This window comes from Heterodontus francisci, chromosome 2 (genome assembly GCF_036365525.1).
Source record: "Heterodontus francisci isolate sHetFra1 chromosome 2, sHetFra1.hap1, whole genome shotgun sequence".
Classification (NCBI taxonomy): Eukaryota; Metazoa; Chordata; class Chondrichthyes; order Heterodontiformes; family Heterodontidae; genus Heterodontus; species Heterodontus francisci.
The window spans coordinates 206,949,952-206,974,848 of record NC_090372.1 but is presented as its reverse complement, the minus strand read 5'-3'; the positions used below and the strand labels follow the sequence as shown (position 1 = coordinate 206,974,848).

The 24,897-nt window shown below is 44.7% G+C and overlaps 1 protein-coding gene across 1 annotated transcript in view; it reads right to left on the bottom strand.

Moving 5' to 3' along the window:
• LOC137380250 (tetratricopeptide repeat protein 21B-like) overlaps nucleotides 1–24,897 on the bottom strand; it is a 173,307-nt gene that overhangs the window by 16,912 nt on the left and 131,498 nt on the right. The window contains exons 20-24 of the mRNA XM_068052110.1: nucleotides 15,225–15,331; nucleotides 13,998–14,195; nucleotides 11,168–11,278; nucleotides 9,035–9,116; nucleotides 1,197–1,347 (exon numbers count right to left, since the gene is read on the bottom strand). Of these exons, the coding sequence (XP_067908211.1) occupies nucleotides 1,197–1,347; nucleotides 9,035–9,116; nucleotides 11,168–11,278; nucleotides 13,998–14,195; nucleotides 15,225–15,331 (649 nt within the window). The remainder of the gene's footprint in view (nucleotides 1–1,196; nucleotides 1,348–9,034; nucleotides 9,117–11,167; nucleotides 11,279–13,997; nucleotides 14,196–15,224; nucleotides 15,332–24,897) is intronic.

Genomic DNA, 24,897 nt, shown 5'->3' with positions numbered 1-24,897 from the left:
CTTAACAGCCCTCTGAAATAGTCTAGAAATCCACTCCATTGTATTCAAGAAGGGAGCTCACCACCACCTTCTCAAGGGCAATTAAGCATGGGTAATAAATGCTGGCCTTGTCAGTGACGCCCACATCCTGTGAATGAATAAAGGAAATAAAATGGCTAGTTTAGCCACTTCAGAGGACAGTTAAGAGTAAATCACATTGGTGTGGGGCTGCGCTCACATTATAGGCCAGGCTGGGTAAGGAGTGCAGATTTTCCCCGATGCACACTGATTTTTCAGCTAAAGCCACTGAACAGCAATCAGGATTAGGAATCCTGGTTGACTTTTCTCTCCCTTAGCCTGGGGCAGCAAAATCAATTCTACTCCCCCTGCCTCTTTCAAGGTCAGCTGAATGGCAATCTGCATGAGCCAATGTGCTTACAATACTACATCCTTTCTTCAGGGGAATGGTGGAAGGTGGCAAATATCCCCCAGAAAATTCCAAGGAATTCTTGCTTCAAGTCAATGAAGGGCAAATTCAGGCAAAAAGTTGGTTTAAAACTTGGCTTCCTGCACAGATAAAGACTGTTGCTGATGTTTCTTTGAAGTGTTTGTAGTGTTCAGACACAGTCAGACAGCCCTAACTACACTCCTTATTTGGATGGCTGCTAAACTTGCCCTGCCCAGAATATGTTGCAGGACATATTTGGACATCACATCCTTGTGATCTAATGCTGCTGCCTCTCTTCAACACTCTAGTCTCTCCTGCAACATGATTGAGGTGGAAATCACAACACATATGATTGGGACAGAGGCTTAGAATAGTGGGTTCCTGACTATTTTTTCAACATCCCAAACAAAAACATTAACAGACCATTCTGATGAGAATGTCTGCTCCAGAAAGTTTAATCAATATTCGCATTAATTTATATTTATCTCAAGGTGCTAATACTGAGAGATTTGATTTTGGATTCATCCGCCATTGAGGCAACAGGGCTAAGAACAATCTTTTCCAAACCTGCAGGCCAGCAAATTCCAAACTCGTCTAAACCAGTGAACAAGAAGCAGTGCAAACAGGTTTGAAATGCTGGTCCTTGTTGGCCAGACTGCTGGGGCTTGGGGGCTTGCATTTGGCCCATGGGTCGCATTTTGCACACCTTAATCTAGGTTATTTTGGAGCAAACATGCATGTCATCACAATTCATTCAGTCTTCATTTACCAGAGGTATAGGCCTTTGCAGTAGTTGAAACCAGGCTCCACAACTGTCCTTGTCGATTTCCTCTCTGCTAGCTCCAAAAACACTGGAGTTTTATCAAGTTTGCCTGCTTTTCTGAACAGCTGAATTAACTTGCTTAAGACCAAGAAGTTGTCTACCCAAAGGAGAGGGGAAAAAAATTACACATTTTTAAGAACGAAGTGAATCCTTGTTAATTACAATGTTCCTTAGAAAACAGATAAGCATTCTCTTGTAAATAGATGATTCGGTGAACAAGGTGGAAAGAGCAACCAACCTGCCCTTGGAAAAGAACCAAGTCCAACATAATATTAACTATTTAATAGCAACATATTGAAAAGGAAAAAAAATCAGGGCTATGGGGAAAGAACAGGTGGAGTAGGACTAGTCTCCTCTGTGTTGTATGATTCTATAATAAATGGTAGAGCTCACCAATATATGGATCTTATGTCAAATAATGTGAGTTTACTTAAAGACCTGCATTGCAGAATCAGTTAAAATTGACCACAGAAGGGGTCTGTAAAGCCTAATTTGCCCGTGCTAATGCTAGCTCCACATTGGAGCTCCACATTATTTCCCCTCATCCTTTAATAGGTTTCTACTTCGTGTTAATCGGTATCATTCTTAAAGGGGGTGATTGACATGGTTTCTGCAGCCACTTGCAGTAATTCATTCTGTCGTCTAATAATCCTTTGGCTGATAAATGTTTTTAAAACTACTACCTACCACTCCCCCCCAACAATCCTTTATCTTCCAGTATTGATTTTATTCCTCCACCGCCCCCCACCAACCGCACCCCCCCCCCACACCGATTTCTCGGGAATTCAGTAATGAGAGGTCATCAATTTTAGATTGTTACTGAGAAGAGTGAGGAGAGAGATTGGAAGAAATTTCTTCACACAGATGGTGGTTATAGGCTGGATTTTACGGCCCCCCCAAGGGTGGGGGTAGGTTAGGCCACAGCTGGAGTACTGCCTACAGTTCTGGTCACCACATTACAAGAACGACAAAATTGCTCTGGAGAAGACTACAGAGGAGATAAACAAGAATGTTGCCAGGGCTTGAAAGTTGCAGCTGTGAGGAAAAATTGGATAGGCTAGGGATTTTTTCCTTAGAACAGAGGAGCCTGAGGGATGTCTTAATTGAGGTGTACAAAATTATGAGGGTCCTAGATAGAGTAGACAGGAAGGACCTGTTTCCCCTAGCAGAGAGGTCAATTACCAGGTGATTGGTAGAAGGATTAGAGGGGACCTGAGGAAAAACTTTTTCACCCAGATGGTGTCTGGAATTCGCTGCTCAGATTGCTGTTGGAGGCAGAAACCCTCAACTAGTTTAAAAGGTACCTGGACCTGCATCTGAAGTGCTGTAACCTGCAAGGCTAAGGACCAGGTGCTGGAAGATGGGATTAGAATGGACGGCTAGTTTTTTCAGCCATTGCAGACATGATGGGCTGAGTGGCCTCTTTCTGTGCCGTAACTTTTCTATGGGTCTATGGAGGTGGGATTGGAGGCGGGGGGCACTGAGTATCATGACAGGTGGTGGGGTGGAGGGCCTGTGGCGCCCCCATCTCCCAGTGATCTTCCCAGGGGTGAGATAGGCTGACGACGGCCTTCCCGCCCACAGGGCAATTCAGGCCCTTAAGTGGCCTATTAAGGGCCTCTTCCCACTGCTGCTGGAATCTTACCAGTGGCGGGGTGGGGGGGGGGGGCGGGGGGGAGGAACCTCTACTGTGTGGAGAGGATGCCTCATGATCCAATGGCTTTGATGGAATGCTTTGCCACAGGGAATAGTTGAGGCAGAGATGACTCTGCCTTCTAAAAGAAGTCGAACATATATTTGAAGCAGAGGAAGATGCAGGGCTATGAGAAGCAAGCAGGGCAATGGGAATAGTTGTGGAATGCTCCAGCAAACATTTGACACAGATACAATGGATTGAAATGACTCCTTCTGTGCTGCAAACATCCATAGTTCTATCTAATGCAGAGGAATATCCATATTTAATGTGGATGTAATACAGGTTGAGAGGAAAAACAAGGAATGGAAGTATGCAGTCAATGCAAAGATACTGAGGATTAAAAAGAAGACCTATGTGTTCAAATAAATGTTGGGTTTTATGAATACAGACATAGAGTAGAAGACCAAAGAAGCAAATGAAACATTTATACAAATCTCTAGTTCAGCCCCAGTGGGAGTATTGTGCATGTGTTGGGTGCCCGTTGTAGAATGAGCATTAAGACCAATGGGAAGTTATACTGCAGATTCACTAGGATGATGCCAGCGATCGGAAACTATGGAAGAGAAATTGATCTTCACCCCTTTTTCCAGGCAGAAAATAGGGACAAAAAGGATTAATTTTGGGGTGTAACATCCCACATCTGATCTGAGCCTGTGTTACAGGTTCTACCATCTTGGTGAAGGCACCTTTCCAGGTTCGAGGTGACCATATGCAGACAAAATGGTCAGGGCTATGTAGAACATCCCAGCGATTATTGCAGCCTAACCAGCAGTCATTATTTTCATCGCACCACGTGGAGCCAGGAGGAGCGGCAGTTGCTTCTTCTACTTTCACAGATTTCCTGAGGGTCATCGGCAAGGCATCTGGCCCAAATTGGTCTGCATCACACCAGCCAACTTCCTCTGGACGCCCAATTAGCATCTACAATTCACCGGGAGGACACTGATGGTGCCCAAGACCCAAGAGGTTCGGGCCTCTAGATTCTGGCACACATTTCCTGTGTGTCGTCAATCATCTGCCTGAAAACAACCTAAACAAATTTTAATCTCTATATTTATGAGGAGAGACTTGAGATACTGGGATTATTTCCAATGGAGCAAAGGAGATTTTATAGGTGTTTTTAGAATAATGAAGAGCATTGACAGACTGAACAAGGAAAGACTATTTCTTCCATGTGGTGAGGTACTGATGAGTATCAGTCAATTTAAGATTGTCACTGAAAGAGTGTGGGAAGTAATTTATAGAGATTTCTTTACTTAAAGTGTAGTTGGAGCATAAACGCTTTGCAACAAAGACTGGTTGAGTCAGAGATTATTGCATCTTTTGTGGGAGAATTGGATAAATATTTGAAACAGAGCAAGATATAGTGCTGAGAAAACAGCAAGGGGGAGGGCAGTAAGATTAGCTTTTCAATTGCTCTCATAAAGTGCCGGCACAGACACAATGGGCTGAATGGCCTCCTTCCGTTCTGCCAACATCTATGCTACCAGGTTTCTAGTGCCATGGGATCTTTAATGTGCATCTGAACTACTGAAATAAGCAGATAGACCTCAATTTAATATGCTATCGAAAAGGCAATAGCCTGAATTTTATTTGGGCGCCGCGCTCTGCATCGGCGCCCTTTGAACTCAGCGGCATGCCCGCATTCAGTGGCTGCTGCCGAGCCCCCGCAATATTATGTGCGGGGGCTCATTTGCATCACTGCAATGCGCCGCCAACCCCCCCCGCCCCCATATTACGTGGGGAGAGGCAGGACATTCGGCGCATTGAGGAACCTTTTGACAGCTGTGCAGCAGGTGCTGGGGCCCTATTTTAAGTGCCCCAGCACCTGCTTCCTGACCGCTGTCAAAGAAATACTTACCTCATATCTGAAGAATGGGGCTGTTGTCAATCTGGCAGCAAAGCAGAAAGTACTGGAGAAACTCAGCTAGTCAGACAGCATCTGTGGACAGAGAAGCAGAGTTAACTTGACTAAGTTCACAGACCTGAAAGTTAACTCTGCTTCTCTCTCCACAGATGCTGCCTGACCTGCTGAGTTTCCCCAGGACTTTCCACTTTGTTGCCACATACTTACCCTGCTGTGTCCCAGTGTCCTGTGAAGTTGCGAACCTCTTCTTCCACTCAGGTGTAACATTCCTTCTTGTAGGCGTGCCGCACCTGGGTGAATAATCTTAATTTCGCACATTCCAGGATGTGAGACTTAAATGTATCATAAAAGGCAAATACACAATAGAAATAAAACCATAATTGAAGAATATTTACATACTATGGGCTTCTAATCATTTGACTGTGAAAAGCCACAGACTAATATACATTTGGAATCTGTATTCATTTCTTGCTAACTGCTATGTGAAAATACATGTAACAGCAATTAAACGATCTTTGTTAAAAAACAGGAACATATGTTCATATTCTAGCTGCATTGCTAACTAGAAATATTACACCAATAATGATGATCAGCTGCTGCAGAAGCAAAGTGTTTGTGAACATGCGTCGATGTGTAATAGTTGAAAAACAATGACAACAGCAGAGATTTCCTCAATAGTCCTGCATTGGTTTTCAAACATGTGTAAGACGAACCTTGCAGCCAGAAGTTAGAGCAGTTACACAGTGGAGTCACCTTTGCATTTAAAGGGCCACAACAAAAGCTGAGGATGGCAGAGGGGTGCTCTAGGGTGGCCCCATAGTGCAGCAAAGCCTCCCTGGTCACTCTCCTCCAGGCTGTGCAGGCAAGGCGGGAAGTCCTTTTCACCAGCGATGGTAAGAAGAGGCCCTCCCGCCTGAACAAGGCAGTCTGGCTGGAGATGGCAGAGGAGGTGAGCAGCCGTGGGGCCATCCGGTGTCAATGCCGGAAGGGGATGAGCAAGCAGTCTCCCAGCCAGCCAGGGCCCTCTAGGTCTCGTGGACATAGGGTACGAACACCAAAGTCATCCACAGCCTAAGGGCAATCAGATCAGCAGCCTTCCTCCAGTCAGGCTGCTAGCGCAGAGGTTGCATCGAGAAGGGGCACTCGCAAGCATTTATAGAGAACACACTGACACAAATGGGAATGCACGGATGTACCAGCAATGTAAATAGGTCATTCACTAAATGTTCCTCACCGACATGTGTGTCCTTTTCTCTGTGTGAATGATGTGTGCCAGCATGTAGTGCCAATGTCACATCCCTTTGCACTGTTGACCCTTCAGGAGAGCCAACGTATGCAATATCATTGCCATACCACAATTACTTATAAGCATCTCCACAGATGCAGTGACATGGACATTGGCTCAGTCAGTTGCTGCCTCTAATAGTTTACACAAGGATGCTGCAGATGTGGACTGGTGCACAGCAGGTGAGCGAGGGTGATGTGTGGCTTGCAGAGTTCATGCCGGTTCCTATGGAGAAGTCAGCCTTTGTCTGATAAGCTATTCCTGTACATCCCTAGCTCACTGCTAGCCCTGCATGCAGAGCCTGGGTGCCATCTGTCCCCCCATGCACCTTTCCCGTTGTAGGTCCTCAGCATCCTTATAGTCCGAGGAGGAATCCTGTTGACGTCTCTCCTCATCATGCCAGGCATGCCCGCTGTTGGGTGCGTAGTTGTGCAGAGCACAGTGAGCAGCAAAGAAAGGAACTGGCCTTTTCAGCCCGTAGTCCAAGGCATCACCCTATCTATCCAGGCATGGGAAGCGCTTTTCAGCATGCCGATCGCTTGCTCAATGGTGGCTCTTGTAGCTCAGTGGCTGGCGTTGTATCTCTCCTCTGCAGCAGTGTTGGGGTCTCTCACTGGTGTTGGAAGCCATGTCTATAAAGGATAGCCCTTGTCTCCAAGAAGCCACCCCTCCATCTGAGTCAGTTCACTGAACAGCGGTGGCAGCTGGGACTGGCGCAGGGCCCAGGTGTCATGGCAGCTGCCTGAGAAGCAGGCACAGATTTGTATGAAGCATCTCCAACTTCACCTAGATTGAGAGGATTGCTTTAATGGTGACGTCTGCAGGTGGTAGCCTGGCGGGAGGCCTGATGGCCAAATGAGTGCAGTCTATGAACATTAAAACCAATGGTTCTGCAGCAATGGTGCTGAAACTGATGGCCCTCTGGGCCTGGCTGTGAGAGTCCGTCCTAAGGCGGCATACTCACTGGCTCTCCGGTGCAGGTCATTGGTGACCTCCTTGATGCAGTGGTGCACTGCTGACTGTGTGTCCCCATAAAGGTCTCCGATGGGTCCCTAAAATGCTGCATAGGTGTCAAGCTTGAGAACTGCTGCCATTATGAGGACCGCAGGCATAGGATGTCCACCAAAGCCCATGGGCTGCAGGTCATCTTTGAGCAGGGCACAGAGACGTGTCACCACCCATTCTACATGCGCAATCGCCTCTGACACTGGTACTCTGACATCTGATGGTATGTCATGTGGGGCCTGTAGCTGCATGGCGACTGTAATGGCGAGCTCCCCTTGGGGGGGGCTGCTGCTCACGACAGGGGTCCTTTACGTGGGGTGCAGGTGCCTGTTAATTTTGGCTCTGACGCACACGGATCCTCAGGAGCTGAGGATCACACAATATAGGATAAGCCATACCCATTTCCATGTCATAAATAAAGTTGAAGCCTTCATTTATTCAAAGGTTCCTAACAGGGCAGGGATCAGTGTTGACGGGTACATCAGGTGCTTTCATGGATCAATTATGTGGCGTGGCATGCCATGGCATTGCCCATCTTGGCTAACACTCAGAGTGGCACAGCATGACCACATCAAAACCCTACCAGCTGAATCGATTGCCCCCATCATCCATATAACCTTAACACTCCTACCCTTTCTGGCACCCTCCCCACACACAGAGTGACCAGAGTGCCATTGCTCCTTCACAAACACAGACAAACGCGGAGCGTACACTGTTTACAGAGGGAGAGTACACAGTACCTCCCTTCATGCCTGCAGAGCTTTCCCTCCAGTAATTCCAGACTCCCTCCTTCCTCCCTTTAAGAATGCAGAGCTGAGGCCCCTGTAATCCCCCCTCCCTCCTCCCTTCCAGTATGCAGAGTGAGACCCCTGAATATCCTCCCTCCCTCCTCACTTTAAGAATGCAGAGTGAGACCCCTGAATATCCCCCGCCCTCCCTCCTTACTTCCAGTATGCAGAGTGAGACCTCTGAATATCAGAGCTTACCTTCCGGATCGAAACCTTCTGCCTCCGATGATCCGCCGGCTTTTCTGTTCATGAACGGGACAGCACAAACCACCACAAACCATTGAACAATGGGCCTGTTCAACGTAAAATCCGGAAGTGTGCATCGAGAGGCGGCAGGCTGCATAATCTGTATATGTAAGTACCGTTTTGAATGTGGTAAATGGGGTGCTGCCGCCGAGTGGCGTGGGGGCCGTGCCGAGGTCCCCCCGCCGCCGGTAATATGCGGCGGTTCCTTCTTGACGTTGAGGGCTGAGGCGGGCCTCTCACCTACAGAATTTTACCAGGCCCCACGCCGTAGCATCGAGAGGCCGGTAAAATTCAGCCCAATATCTCCAACATAGCTCCCTTTGTACTGCCCTGGAATGTCAGCCTCAATTATGCAACTAAGTACTAGAGTGATGCTTGGACCCAGAGTGGGGAGTGTTATCAACTGAGCTGAGCTGAACATATAGTTCTTATTGAACATATTGCGTCAAGCTGAATAAGTAAAATTTAACAAATGAATATATTTTATTTCCTCCTGAACCACCACAAACCATTGAACAATGGGACTTTTCTAAGCGACAAATGCCCTTGACATTGCATGCTTTCCACATTCTGTCACAATAGACATTAACAATTAAAATTGAAAATGGGTACAGAGTTAGGTGGATTACTAAGGTTAATGCTGCTTTCAGATTAGCCTAGCAATAACTGGCAAAGGTTTATGCAAATAGGATGTAAGTGATATTATTTTCACGTGTGGAAATTGTAATTATTAACAATTTCCTGCTCCAAGCAGGAGCTCTTTATAGCATGACCGTACCCAAGACTGGTCATAACTGATCATATAATTCACCGACAATGCTAATTATTACTGATCAAACTGGTTATGGTAAAGCTGGGATTGGAATATCTGGGATTATACACAGAGCCAAGAGATACCTGGTGATCCCTGCAGCAGTTGTCGGTAATAAAATATAGCGTGTTCATACTCTTGCTTTTTAAACATGAGGTCTGCCATCATCTATGAATAGAAAAAGAATGACGATAGATACCAATATCTCATTCACCAATATCATCCCTCATCCACCACTCCCCCCACAACTCCCAATCACTGCCAGTATCTATTCCAACAGCATCTAATCCTCACCAATGCAACCTCCTTTCAATATCTCCTTTCTGCATTTATCTCTTCCCACCAATATCTCTCCCGGCTCATATTTATCTTTCACCAATATGTCACCAACCAAAATCTTCCATCTCCTTCCTATATGTTCCTGTCACAAACTTTCAAACCAAACAATATGACTTCTATTTATTCAGTGGATGGGCAAGGTATTGCTAGGGAGGTATATTTGTGGGGGAGGGGCATATTGGAAGCAGATGGTATTGATAAGGAGCAGATGCTGGTGGATGAGATATTGGTGACAAGGAGACCCACCTTAAACATTCACTCCCTTCACCACTGGCACAACATGGCTGCTGTGTGTACCACCTGCAAGATGCATTGCAGCAACTCACCAAGGCTTCTTTGACTCCAAAACCCATGACCTCTACCACCTAGAAAGACAAGGGCAGCAGGTGCAAGGGAACACCACCACCTGCAAGTTCCCCACCACGTCCCACACTAGAAATATATTGCCATTCCTTCATCGTCGCTGAGTCAAAATCCTTGAACTCCTTCCTTAACAGCACAGTGGGAGTACCTACACCACAGCAATTCAACGCAGTGGCTCACCACCACTTTCTCAAGAGGAATTACAGGTGGGCAATAAATGAGGGCCTTGCCAGCGACACCCACATCCCGTGAATGAAAACATAAAATAAATCAATCTACTCAATAATGTCAAAATAGTGCTGAGCCATTAGAGTTGTACACATCTTTGTCCAGTTCAATTTTTCTTAATTCCCTCCCCATCTTGAATTGCAGGCACAGCCTATTGCTGGGACCGATTCCACAACAATTGACTGCCCTATCCAGTTTCTTGTCCAAGGGACCAGGTGAATCTGGACAAAGATGGCAGCAATTTATTCAAGTTTGGAAGTTGGGCAGGGGAAAATCACAGTCCAGCTGATGCTTTCCTAAGCCGACATCTAAAAGAAGGGAACGACTTCCCTTAGTGCTGCACTGGGAGTCTGGATTTTTGTCTCCGAAATGGGAAACCCACAACCTTCTGATATGGAGGTTAGCATGCTACCCACTCAACCGCAGCTGAAATACCTCCTGTCAGGGCTGCTGAATAGCGCCCAGGAGTAAGAACACTGGCTGAATTTCCTCTCTCTGACCCGTGGGTGTGGAATTTTAGTTCCCTCCGTGTAGTCTCAGATGAGACCAGCTGACTCAACTGGATTAAGACTTACAGTTTGTGTATCTCAACCCCACACACTGGGCAGTGGAGTTACTACTTGAGTCAGCGGGAAAGCAATTAAGCATTTTTTTAAATAAAAGTTACTTTTGCTTCCAACCACCAAAGATACTTCAGTGTAAAACTTCTTTGCAAAGTGTTGAGCTGAGGGGTGGCACAATGCTGAAAGTCAGACAGGCTGCTCCATGGGATTGTGAGTCACAGCTATGTGCTCATTTTCTACATGGTTAGGCCTCAGCCTGTGTTACTAGGGCAGAGGTCTTGGAGCTTTACCACGTGGAGAGAAGTAAAATCAGATGGGCAATTCCGTGGACCTCACAAGTTCTGCAGCTCCATTGGCAAAGCCTGGAAGTTTCCAGCCCCTCTCAGTTGAAAAATGGATGCTTGGTGTGGGGAGACTTCACAATGGAAAAACGCGGTGATAGAAACATAGAAAATAGGTGCAGGAGTAGGCCATTTGGCCCTTCGAGCCTGCTCTGCCACTCATTATGATCATGGCTGATCATCCAACTCAGTAGCCTGTTCCCGCTTTCGCCCCATACCCTTTGATCCCTATAATGATGGTTACGATAAGGGGGAGAGGAAGTGGGGGTAGAAAGAGAGGAGGGGAAGGGTAGGGAAGGAAGGATCCAATGGCCAGAAATTAAATAAACAGAATAAAACCATCTTGGTTAAAAAAAGGAGCTAAAAGAAATGTAAATAAACATACCATGTTAACATCATTGTTGTTTTGGACATTCTTCAGTAGCTTGATACACAGATGTTCACATGCATCGCTGTCTCCTTTGGTCAGGTATAATTGGGCAAGCTCTATCATCAGCTAAGAGAACAGCAATGTTATGGAAAGGACTGTTATAAGGTACTGAGAGAAATTGGTTCTAAAAGGATCAAAGGGGTTGACACTGTTGCATAGAAATTCTTTTATACAGAAAGAGGCCTAACTGGCCTATGCTTGTGTTTATGCTCCACAAGAGTCTCCTCCCCCCCACTTCATCTAACCCTATTTGCATATCATTCTGTTCCTTCCTCTGTCATGCACTTAACCAGCTTCCACTTCCACTTCCATCTATGCTATTTGCTTCAACTATTCCATCTTGTGCTGCGCCTGAAAACATTACTAATTTTGTTGTCCAAGATTATTTCAAATCAATCTCGTAGGGCATTTAGTCATGGGTAGATGGAGCTGCAGTGGGTGTTTTTGGTGATTATTGCGCTCCTAAATCTGACGGTCATTCACTTGTTAGCGCCAATTTTCACTTGGCCAACTTGGCATTTCCGTGTCCATAGGAACATCATGTACAAATCTCTAAAGGGGGGAAAACGTACCTGATGTCACCCTCATCCTGATGGCCACCTTTTTATGCAGCTGCATCAAGCTGTAAGTGGACCCCTGGTACACAAACACATGTGTCACTACATGCTGAGATTCTATCTGTCCCTGGTGTTGCGAAAGATGGGTCTAGCCATGTTTCAGCAGAACGTTCCATTCAGTTACACCGTGCCGTACCACCTGTCCCTTGTGGAAAAGTCTGTGCAGAGAAACTCCTCTGACCACAAGTCCATCAGGCAGTGGTCCGCACATAATGACCTCAGGGCCCTGCAGGAAAAGATGATGTTGGATCCTGTTGGATGGTTCCCCGAGCAGACTGTCAAAGCCATATGGCAGAATGTTTCATCGTCAGAACTTTCAAACAAGCACCAAGACATAGCTTGGCTGGTGGTGAGAAGGGCCCTCCCCGTCAGATCCTTCCTGTACACTGGAGACTCACCGCCTCCGCATAGGCACTCAAGGTGGCTGTCGTGGGGTAGAGACCTCACCCACCTCCTACTGGAACGTGCCTTTGCAAAGCAGGTCTGGAAAGAGATGCAGTGGTTTTTGCTGAGGTTCAGCATGAGCAGCTCCGTAATTCAGTACTCCATGCTCTAGCTGTTCCCAGTGATACACATGGAGACAAACATCAACTGCAGCTGGAGGAGTAGCAACTCAGGGAAAGATGCTCTTTGCTCAGTCTGTCATTCTTTCATGGGATGTGGGTGTTGCTGGCAAGGCCAGCATTTGTTGCCCATCCCTAGGTCATTTCAGAGGACAGTTAAGAGGCAACCACATTGCTGCGGGTCTGGAGTCACATGTAGGCAGATTTCCTTCCCTAAAGGACATTAGTGAAGCAGATGGGTTTTTACGACAGTCAATGATAGTTTGATGGCATTATTACTGATTCCAAATGTTTTTATTAATTAATTGAATTTAATTAAATTTAACTTCCACCAGCTGCCCTGGTGGGGTCTGACCCTGTGTCAGTCGCCTGGGCTGCTGCATTACTAGCACAGTGACATTACCACTAAGCCCCTGCCTCCCCCTCAAATCTTGCTGGTCCGCCAGTGCAAGGAGCTGTTGATGACTGAGTGTTGCAGACTGGCACATTCCAAGGTCCAGCACTATGTGCTGAGGGATACACTCAAGCATGGGGTAGTTGGCACAAAGGCTTAATGAGGAACGGCCACAGTCTAAGGCCCTCCCACCCGAGGGGCTGGAACCCATGTAAAATGTCTTGGGCTATATGCACAAGAGAATGTTTGACATGGAATGTAAATATATATTGTAAATATAACCTGTAAATGTAAGTGTAGTGGGGCCCCTCATGTGCTGTATTGAACTAAACTGATCAGTATTGCATTTTATGTAGTGTCAAATTTGAACTGTTATATAATGTACTTTTACAAATTTTATGAATAAAGTATATATTTTGAAAACAAATTTACAAGGTTATGATAAGTTCAAAGCGGGGTCACTAGAATTACTGTCCTGCTAACACCTAAGTCAGGCCACTGCCATTTTTAAAAGAACCCTAATACTGGGTGGCAAAGGGCCCCACCCCTTCCCCACCCACGATTTCAGGCAGTAAGCCCTTTTAATATGTTATTGGGGAACTACAACATACCAAAGGAGCACAGTCCATTTTGAGGACTGGGGCTCGTCAGCATAGTCAGCGCGCTGTGAACAGTAGACAAGCAATAGCTAATGTCCTTTAGAGAATGAAATCTACTGTCCTCACCCATCTAGTCTCCAGTGACTCCAGTTCTCCAACAATGTGGTTGATCTTAACTGCTCTATAAAGTTGTATAGTGAGCCATTCAGTTGTATCAAACCCTTCCAGGGCCACTAGGGATGGGCAATAAATGCCAGTCTTGCCAGAGACACCCAGATCTCATGAATGACATTTTTAATAATCATGTACATACAAAACAAATGCCACACTCCATACCCTATATTGCATGCCTAGCGAGCAATGCTTGCTCTGGGAACATCAAAGCATCATTATAACCATCATTATAACCATAACCATGCTGAGCTGTGTGCGCTCGACAGCCAGAGCTGTGTATAGCCCATGTGACACCAACAATAAATGCTTCCTTGAGAATAGACTGTCTAGCTGCATCTTATATCTTTAATCTGAAAAATAATCCAAAAATCCATATGATTACCTTGGTGATTTGAGGCATGTTTATAATTGGAACTTTGAGAAGAATATTTTTCTTACTTTCGGGTCGTTTTTTACAAAGCCCAGTCCCTCATTGTAATATCGGATCGCCTTGTCATAGTCTTGCTGGTCCACTGATTCCACTGATATGTGCGCTATCTGGGCACAGATGGAGGCCATCAGTTGATTTTGGGCTGGAATGATGTCTGATTGCTCCATCATTAGGCGTTTCAATAACCGCCCTTGTAAGTCATAAGCCTTAAAAACATTTCAAATGAGGCAGAAACAATGTAAAACAAATCAAACACCTGCCACATAGCTACTACCCTCATTAGAGCTATCTAATTGTATATTTTTACAACTCAGTACATCTTAAAGAGGAGATTTAATAGAAGTGTTCAAAATCATGAGGGGTCTAGACAAGAGACAATAGAGAGAAACTGTTCCCATTGGCAGAAAGGTCAAGAGTTAGAGGACACCAATTTAAGGGGATTGGCAAAAGAACCAACAGTGACATGAGAAAAACATTTTTGTGCAATGAGTGATTAGGATCTGGAATTCACTGCCAAGGAGTGCGGTGGAGGTAGATACAATCGGGGCTTTCAAAAGGGAATTGGATAAGCACCTGAAGAGAAGAAATTTCCAGGGCTATAGGGAAAGGGCAGGAGAGTGAGACTAACTGAGTTGCTCTTGCAGAGAGCTGGCACAGACACAACAGGCTGAATGGCCTCTCTCCCTACTGCAACCATTCTATGTGTCCTTTTATGCATTCTGTGAAAAATGCTAATTTAACACATATCAAATAAACACTTCAAAAATAGGTTATTATTATTCATTTTCTGATTTACAGTTCACTCAAAGTGGCTGACAAATGATGGAATACTTTAGAATAAATTTGAAGCATTTACACCTTTCATAAAGTGCATTTTTGCAATGATATAGTGAATTTTAATTTACAACTCTCCCATTAAAAACAAAAGAGAAAAAATAATTATTAATCTGTGTTAGCACACTGGTCTTTTGCGTTTGGGATCTGAGTCTAGCCTGCAGTGATAAGATGAAATTCTCTCTTTTGCTGATGAGCGAAGAGCCTAGAGTACTAGTCTCACTTTCAGGTGACCCAATATTTAACTATTTGTGATTTGTGTTTGGTGTACAATCACTAAATGATGATGACCCATTGGCATCACAGTGCTTCAACTGAATTAATAACAGGTTTGTACTGAGACTGCAGGACAGAAATATAAATCGTGCATATGCTTCATTGAGTATCAGAGTAACCCTCACCTTGCTTAAAGCAACCATTGCTTCCCCTACTTCATTAGTCCTGTTGCAAATCTTGGCCAAAAGCATCAGGTACTTGACATCACTCATCATGGTGACTAAATCGTTTTCTGAAATACAGTGATGTCTAGTAACAGTATTTGCCAGACAAAAGGGAAGTTATCCTGGTTGCTTTATTATTACTAAGCAGCAATGTAATTATTCAAGACAGCTCGATTATGTATGTCTAATAGATGATACTATTCTTACCTCTTGCCTAAAGTTTCTCAGCCATTCTTGTGTCCCTCTATTTTATTAATATTATTGTGGTCTCTGTTCTTCTACATCATCTTCTTCCTTCTAAAACCGCATCAGAGTCCTGCATGTTTTTCTGCCTCCTTACATTACTATTGTATTGGAATCACAACTTTTACTAAAACTCACCCTGGATCTCAGAATTACTCGACTCCTTATCTTCCTAATTCTTGTTTCTATAATCTACAGACTTTTAAAACCTAAGCTTCGTATCGTCTAACTGTTACTCCCTGCTTTATCTCCTCTTTACAACCTTGATGGCATCCTACATGAAGGCTTTTAACTTCATTTAGGTTAATCAGTAAGAAAAGGCAAAAATCCTCGTGCCGCACACAGACAATGCTATGAAAGATTATTTTTATTGAGCTTGTGGGAAAGGGATGTTTCAGTGACTGAAGCAGAATAGCCTGTGAATACATTGAAAAAAATTATTCTCTGTGAATAATATTTTCTGATTCTTCTCACTGCCATCACTTACCAACTGATGTTTTAACTTAATAAAATATGACAAATGTCTTGCTAATAATGGGTGGAATCTTCAGCTCTTAGGATATGAACAAGAGTCAGGACTATTTCCGAGTGGCGCTTGCCTGTGTGACCTTGCCAGAAGCAGTCAATGAAGAGGCCGCCTCCGGGTCCACCATCCAATTAAGGATGCTGGTGGGTCGCTGAAGCTGCAGGGCCAGAGGGCCTGCAGCCATGGAACGACAGCAGTCCCATCGCCAGAGGTGAGCACTACTACTGTCGGAGGGGGAACAGGAGGGCACCTCCACCTTGACGAGCCCCCAAACAGGTTTGAACCTGTTTTAAAAAAAAACTCTGGCCACAGCTGCAAGGCCACCCCTGTGGAGGGGAAACCCTTCCTCAGAATGGCCAGCAGCCGCAGCTGTGATCCACTGAGGGCAACAGCTCCAGTGGCAGAGTGATTGTAGGAGAGCTCATGGGTCCCCCGAGGCCAGCTGCTGGCAAGCCACCTCCTACCACCTGCTGGGCCTGGCCTTCTGTGAGGAGGCACATCCACTGCCAGGAAGATCCTATAAAAGGGCAGTTAATTATGCAGATTGGCTACCTGCTACTTCTGGGCAAGTTGCATCTGCAGGTGATGACCCGCCTCTGGAAAAATTGCCTGGAGGCGGGAACGCATTGACCCATTGGCCTGACAGCAACTTCTGTGAAATTCCTCCCGGTCCCGCCCTTCAAGCCCATTCCTGCGGGACTGGCAAGATTCCTCCCAATGAGTCCCACCCAAGAGGTTAATCATTCCGTTTCAGATGCTGCCTGTTTTTCTGTTATTTCAGATTTCAGAATTTGCAGCCTTCCTCTCATTTTTACCTTTCAAACTATACAATTATTCACATTTTCTTATCATAATTGTGATCTTACAAGTGATGAGAAATAGCAAAAGCAAGATAGGTTGTATAGAAACAGAGAATGAGTTCAGGTAACCAGTGATAAGTGAAAAGGAAATTGGTTGCTATTGCTTAGTTGTTTATTATGGTAAGTGTGGCAGGATCCATTCTTTCCTGCTTTAGGAATGTGAGTTTGCAAAACTGCAGCAGGAAATCATCTGATGAAGGATCATACTATATCTGATTATCATTAGTTACTAAACGTTACGATTTCTTTATCAGATTATTCTGTCTGCAGTCTTCTTGCCAAAGCCAGTTTCCTGAAAGTGGATAGCCATCATTTCAGAATAGTGTGAGGAATTTAAGAGCTATACGCAATGACGGTTTATCTTTCTTCCGATAATGCCAAGCACTGCAGCTAAATTGATATTTGAAACAATTGTTCCAGCTTTTGGCAACTATAAACAGCAAATGCTGGCATGTCCGTTAGAAACGATTGTTCAATGTTTCAGGTACAGATCCTTTCCCCAGTTTTGATTAGGGTCTTCTATTCTCCCTGGAATGTTAGCTTCCCTTTTCTGTTTCGAATGCTGACAAGACCCTCTGTGAACTTATTTTGTTTTTAATTTCAGTTTTTGCAGCTTTGTGTCTGTTTGTCTCCACAGCTTGAGCACTGAATTTTGTTCTAATATCTGCATGTTGCAAAATTGCTACCTCACTACAGGGGAAACATCCAAATGTAGCACAGAACTTTATGAAGTCTGACTTCATTGTAAATTGCTGGAAAAGGACTAGAGTAACTGCAGCCTTGAAATTCCAGAGCAGTTCTGTTTATTCTACTGCACAGAGGAAGAAATCTGTTACCCTGACAAACATAGCACACTGAGGCGATATAATGCAGGAATTTTCTAGTACTTAGTCACTTGTGAATGACTGAAAAAAAGGCCTCCAGCTGCAGACACCACCATGGCTGAAAAGGAGAGAACACAAGCAAAATAATGTTTAGGTGTTTCCAAATTTGGGTTTTGAAAGCCTGTAGATTGTCGGAAGAAGGGAAGATTGAGGGAGGTAAAAAAAATTTCCAGCTGGAGGTTCTAGAAAGAAAGAATGAGTTTGCGTAGGTGAATCTGGATTTCAACACGATGTACATATAAACTTTACAAAATACAGGTTTACAAATGTAGGAAATCTGTGCCCATGGTTTGAATGAAGAGAGCTAGAAGAGTATGTATTCCAGGATATATGAAGTACAGAGGCACACTGACTATAGCAGTGGAGTAGATGGAAAAACTTCACAGCTTCATCTTGGAGCTTTTGTCTGCAGTTGATCACTTCCCTCAAGAGATTTAATGAGTTGGGTAGAGTCCTCAGTGGGGCAGATTGTACAAGGACTGGAAGGAATGGACTTGAAAGGATTGATTAATTTGATTAGAGATACAGCACTGAAACAGGCCCTTCGGCCCACCGAGTCTGTGCCGAACATCAACCACCCATTTAGACTAATCCTACACTAATCCCATATTCCCACCAAACATCCCCACCTGTCCCTATATTTCCCTACCACCTACCTATACTAGTGACAATTTATAATGGCCAATTTACCTATCAACCTGCAAGTCTTTTGGCTTGTGGGAGGAAACCGGAGCACCCGGAGAAAACCCACGCAGACACAGGGAGAACTTGCAAACTCCACACAGGCAGTACCCGGAATCGAACCCGGGTCCCTGGAGCTGTGAGGCTGCGGTGCTAACCACTGCGCCACTGAATGGCCTTTCTTTGTTCAATGTTCATATAAGAATCACAGAAGTGCAGAAGGAGGCCATTTGGCCCATCATGTCTGCACCAGCTGTCTGAAAGAGCAATTTACTCAGTTCCATTCCCCCGCCTTCTCCCTGTAACCCTGCACATTTTTCCTTTTCATGTAACAGTCTAATTCCCTTTTGAATCTTTCAATTGAACCTGCCTCCACCACACTCTCAGGCAGCGCATCCCAGACCTTAACCACTTGCTGCGTGAAAATGTTTTTCCTCATGTCACTTTTGCTTCCCTTACTAAATACTTTAAATCTGTGCCCTCTTGTCCTCGATCCTTTCACAAGTGGGAACAGTTTCTCTGTCTACTCTGTCCAGACCCCTCATAATTTTGAATACCTCAATCAAATCACCTCTCAGCCTTCTCTTCTCCAAGGAAAACAGCCCTAACTTCTCCAATCAACTGAAGTTCTTCATCCCTGGAACCATTCTCGTGAATCTTTTCTGTACTCTCTCCCTCACATCTTTCTTAAAGTGCGGCGCCCAGAACTGGGCGCAATACTCCAGCTGAGGCCGAACTAGTGTCTTATACAAGTTCAACATAACTTCCTTGCTCTTGTACTCTATGCCCTTATTAATAAAGCCCAGGATACTTTATGCTTTATTAACCGCTCTCTCAACCTGCCCTGCCACCTTCAATGACTTATGCACATAGACACCCAAGTCCCTCTGCTCCTGCACCCCCTTTAGGATTGTACCCTTTATTTTATATTTTCACTCCATGTTCTTCCTACCAAAATGAACTGAACTTGATCTACCACCTGTCTGCCCATTCCACCAACTTGTCCTTTTGAAGATCTACACGATCCTCCTCAAAGTTCAGAATGCTTCCAAGTTTCGTATCATCTGGAAACTTTGAAATTGTGCTCTGTACACCAAGGTCTAGGTCATTAATATATCTGAGGAAAAGCAAGGGTCCCAACACTGACCCCTGGGGAACTCCACAACAAACCTTCCTCCAGCCCCAAAAAATCCATTAACCACTGCTCTTTGTTTCCTATCACTCAGCCAGTTCCATATTCAGGAATGTTTCAGGATGGGTGTAATTGACACCTTTCAATCTAGTTAGGCATCCTTTGTTCTAAACACAGTGTGCCCATGTTCGAATACACATGCAGCCATCGTTTGCAGCATTGTCCTTTTTTAAAAAAAAGATAAACTCAATTTTTATAACTCTTCAGTTTGAGTCTTTTTTGTCATCGTCACACTTCTCGTAACTGTGACACCCTCAAGTGGCCATCCAGTTTCCTTTTGAAGTCATTGATTGTCTCCGCTTCCCTCACATATGTGGGCAGCAAGTTTTAGGTCATTGCTACCTGCTGCATAAAAAAGTGCTGCCTCATATTCCCTCTGCATCTCATGCCCAAAACCTTCAATGTGTGCCCCCTAGTCCTTGTACCATTATTTAATGGGAACAGTTTTTCCTAATCTAAGCCTGTCATAATCTTGTACATTTCTATTAAATATCCCCTCAATCTCTTTTGTTCTAAGGAGAACAACCCCAGTTTTTCCAAACTAACCTTATAACTAAAATCTTCCATCTCTAGAATCATTCTGGTAAATCTGTGCACCCCCTCAAGGACCTTCACACCTTCCTAAAGTATGGTGACCAGAACTGGATGCAATACTCCAGTTCAGGCCTAACCAGAGCTTTACAAAGGTTCAGCATAACTTAGTACTCAATGCCTCTATTTTTAAAGCCCAAGATCCCATATGCTTTACTAACCACTCTCAATCTGTCCTACCATCTTCAAAGATTGATGCGCCATTGAAACTATCATTGATTGTCGTAAAAACCCACCATGTTCACTAATGTCCTTTAGGGAAGGAAATCTGCCACCCTTACCTAGTCTGGCCTACATGTAACTCCAAACCCACAGCAATGTGGTTGACTTTTCACTGCCCTATGAAATGACCTAGCAAGCCATTCAGTTGTCAAGGGCAATCAGGGGTGGGCAACAAATGCTGGCTTTGCCAGAGATGCCCACATCCCATGAAAGAATAAAACAAAATCCATGTTGCTACTGTCCCTTTTATTCCAAACAAAGAACAAAGAACAGTACAGCACAGGAACAGGTCATTCGGCCCTCCAAGCCTGTGCCGATCATGATGCCTGCCTAAACTAAAACCTTCTGCACGTCCGGGGTCCGTATCCCTCTATTCCCATCCTATTCATGTATTTGTCAAGATGCCTCTTAAACGTCTCTATGGTACCTGCTTCCACCACCTCCCCTGGCAACAAGTTCCAGGCACTCACCACCCTCTGTGCAAAGAACTTGCCTCGCACATCCCCTCTAAACTTTTCCCCTCTCACCTTAAACCTATGTCCCCTAGTAACTGACTCTTCCACCCTGGGAAAAAGCTTCTGACTATCCACTCTGTCCATGCTGCTTATAACTTTGTAAACCTCTATCATGTCGCCCCTCCACCTCCGTCGTTCCAGTGAAAACAATCAGAGTTTATCCAACCTCTCCTCATAGCTAATGCCCTCCAGACCAGGCAACATCCTGGTAAACCTCTTCTGTACCCTCTCCAAAGCCTCCACGTCCTTCGGTAGTGTGCCGACCAGAATTGCACACAATATTCTAAGTGTGGCCTAACTGAAGTTCTGTACAGCTGCAACATGACTTGCCAATTTTTATAATCTATGCCCCGACCGATGAAGGCAAGCATGCCGTATGCCTTCTTGACTACCTTATCCACCTGCGTTGCCACTTTCAGTGACCTGTGGACCTGTACGCCCAGATCTCTCTGCCTGTCAATACTCCTAAGGATTCTGCCATTTACCGTTTACTTCCCACCTGCATTAGACCTTCCAAAATGCATTACCTCACATTTGTCCGGATTAAACTCCATTTGCCAATTCTTCGCCCAGGTCTCCAACCGATCTATATCCTGCTATATCCTCTGACAATCCTCATCACTGTCCGCAACTCCGCCAACCTTTGTGTCGTCTGCAAACTTACTAATCAGACCAGCTACATTTTCCTCCAAATCATTTATATATACACTACAAAGAGCAAAGGTCCCAGCACTGATCCCTGCAGAACACCACTAGTCACATCCCTCCATTCAGAAAAGCACCCTTCCACTGCTACCCTCTGTCTTCTATGACCGAGCCAGTTCTGTTTCCATCTTGCCAGCTCACCTCTGATCCCGTGTGACTTCACCTTTTGTACCAGTCTGCCATGAGGGACCCTGTCAAAGGCTTTACTGAAGTCCATATAGATAACATCCACTGCCCTACCTTCATCAATCATCTTCGTCATTTCCTCAAAAAACTCAATCAAATTAGTGAGACACAACCTCTCCTTCACAAAACCATGCTGCCTCTTGCTAATAAGTCCATTTGTTTCCAAATGGGAGTAAATCCTGTCCCGAAGAATCCTCTCTAATAATTTCCCCAGCACTGATGTAAGGCTCACCGGCCTATAATTTCCTGAATTATCCTTGCTACCCTTCTTAAACAAAGGGACAACATTGGCTATTCTCCAGTCCTCTGGGACCTCACCTGTAGCCAATGAGGATGCAAAGATTTCTGTCAAGGCCCCAGCAATTTCTTCCCTTGCCTCCCTCAGTATTCTGGGGTAGATCCCATCAGGCCCTGGGGACTTATCTACCTTAATGCTTTGCAAGACACCCAACACCTCCTCCTTTTTGATAATGAGATGACTGAGACTATCTACACTCCCTTCCCTAGGCTCATCATCCACCAAGTCCTTCTCCTTGGTGAATACTGATGCAAAGTGCTCATTTATTACCTCACCCATTTCCTCTGGCTCCACACATAGATTCCCTTCTCTGTCCTTGAGTGGTCCAACCCTTTCCCTGGTTACCCTCTTGCTCTTTATATACGTATAAAAAGCCTTGGGATTTTCCTTAATCCTGTTTGCCAATGACTTCTCATAACCCCTTTTAGCCCTCCTGACTCCTTGCTTAAGCTCCTTCCTACAGTCTTTATATTCCTCAAGGGATTCGTCTGTTCCTAGCCTTCCAGCCCTTATGAATGCTTCCTTTTTCTTTTTGACGAGGCTCATAATATCCCGCGTTATCCAAGCTTCCCGAAACTTGCCAAACTTATCCTTCTTCCTCACAGGAACATGCTGGTCCTGGATTCTAATCAACTGACGTTTGAAAGACTCCCACCTGTCAGATGTTGATTTACCCTCAAATAGCCGCCCCCAAGCTAAATTCTTCAGTTCCTGCCTAATATTGTTATAATTAGCCTTCCCCCAATTTCACCTGAGGACTACTCTTATCCTTATCGACAAGTACCTTAAAACTTATGGAATTATGGTCACTGTTCCCGAAATGCTCCCCTACTGAAACTTGGACCACCTGGCCGGGCTCATTCCCCAATACAAGGTCCAGTACGGCCCCATCCCTAGTTGGACTATCTACATATTGTTTCAAGAAGCCCTCTTGAATGCTCCTTACAAATTCTGCCCCATCGAAGCCCCTAGCACTAAGAGAGTCCCAGTCAATATAGGGAGTTAAAATCACCCACCACTACAACCCTGTTACCTTTACATCTTTCCAAAATCTGTCTACATATCTGCTCCTCTATCTCCCACTGGCTGTTGGGAGGCATGTAGTAAACCCCCAACATCGTGATTGCACCTTTCCTATTCCTGAGCTCCACCCATATTGCCTCGCTGCATGACCCCTTCGAGGTGTCCTCCCGCAGTACAGCTGTGATATTCTCCTTAACCAGTAATGCAACTCCCCCACCCCTTTTACATCCCCCTCTATCCCGCCTGAAGCTTCTAAAGCCTGGAACATTTAGCTGCCAATCCTGGCCTTCCCTCAACCAAGTCTCTGTAATAGCAACAACATCATAGTTCCAAGTACTAATCCAAGCTCTAAGTTCATCGGCCTTACCTGTTATACTTCTCGCATTGAAACAAATGCACTTCAGACCACCAGTCCCGCTGTGCTCCGCAACATCTCCCTCCCTGCTTTTCCTCTTAGTCTTACTGGTCTTATTTACTAGTTCCCCCTCATTTATTTCACTTGCTGTCCTACTGCTCTGGTTCCCACCCCCCTGCCACACTAGTTTAAACCCTCCCGAGTGACGCTAAAACTGAGGCATATAACTAACATGCACTGATACAGCAGCAACGTTGGAAGTCGGCATACTATAAATGACATTTGTTTCTGGAGTTTGGGATATGGTCTCCATCCACTCTAAAGAAATGATTTTTGACACTTTGATGCATTTTCCAGTCAGCCTTGTCTGAGTAGTAGCACTGTTGCCTCTGACATATAGGTCATGGGCTCCAGACCCTCCAGAGACTTGAGCATATAAACTAGACTGACACTCCAGCGCAATACTGAAGGAGTGCTACACTGTTGGAAATTCTGTCTTTCAGGTAAGATGTTAAACCGAGATCCCATCTGCTTTCCCAAAAAAATATAAAAGGTACCATTACAATATTCATAGAAGAACAGGAGCGTTCTTCTGGTGTCCTGATTAATATTTATCCCTCAAACAACATCTCTTTAAAGCCATACACTTTATTGCTATTTGCTGGACCTTGCTGTGGCCAAATTGCTCACTGCATTTTCCTACATTACAACAAGGACTACACTTCAAAAATACTTAATTGGCTGTTAAATGTTTTAAGATGTTCTGAGGTTGTATAAATGTAAATTCCTTTTTTCTTTTGGTGTGGACTTTTAGAAACATCTATATGAATAATATATAAATAATAACAAATAATAAATAAAAGGGTGATAGAAGTTTGGAACTCTTCTGCAAACAGCAATTGATGCTAGATGAACTTTTAATTTTAAAATTGAAATTAATAGATTATTGTTAACCAAAGGTATGAAGAGATATGGGGCAAAGGCGGATATATGGAGTTAGGTCACAGATCTGCATCCCAGAGTACTTAAGGAAGTGGCCCTAGAAATAGTGGATGCATTGGTGGTCATCTTCCAAGATTCTATAGATTCTGGAACAGTTCCTACAGATTGGAGGGTAGCTAATGTAACCCCACTATTTAAAAAGGGAGGTAGAGGGAAAGCAGGGAATTATAGACCAGTCAGCCTGACATCGATAGTGGGGAGAATTCTAGAGTCCATTATCAAAGATTTTATAGCAGAGCACTTAGAGAACAGTGGTAGAATCAGACAGAGTCAGCATGGATTTACGAAAGGGAAATCATGCTTGGAAAATCTATTAGAATTCTTCGAGGATGTAGAAGTTGATGAGTAGAG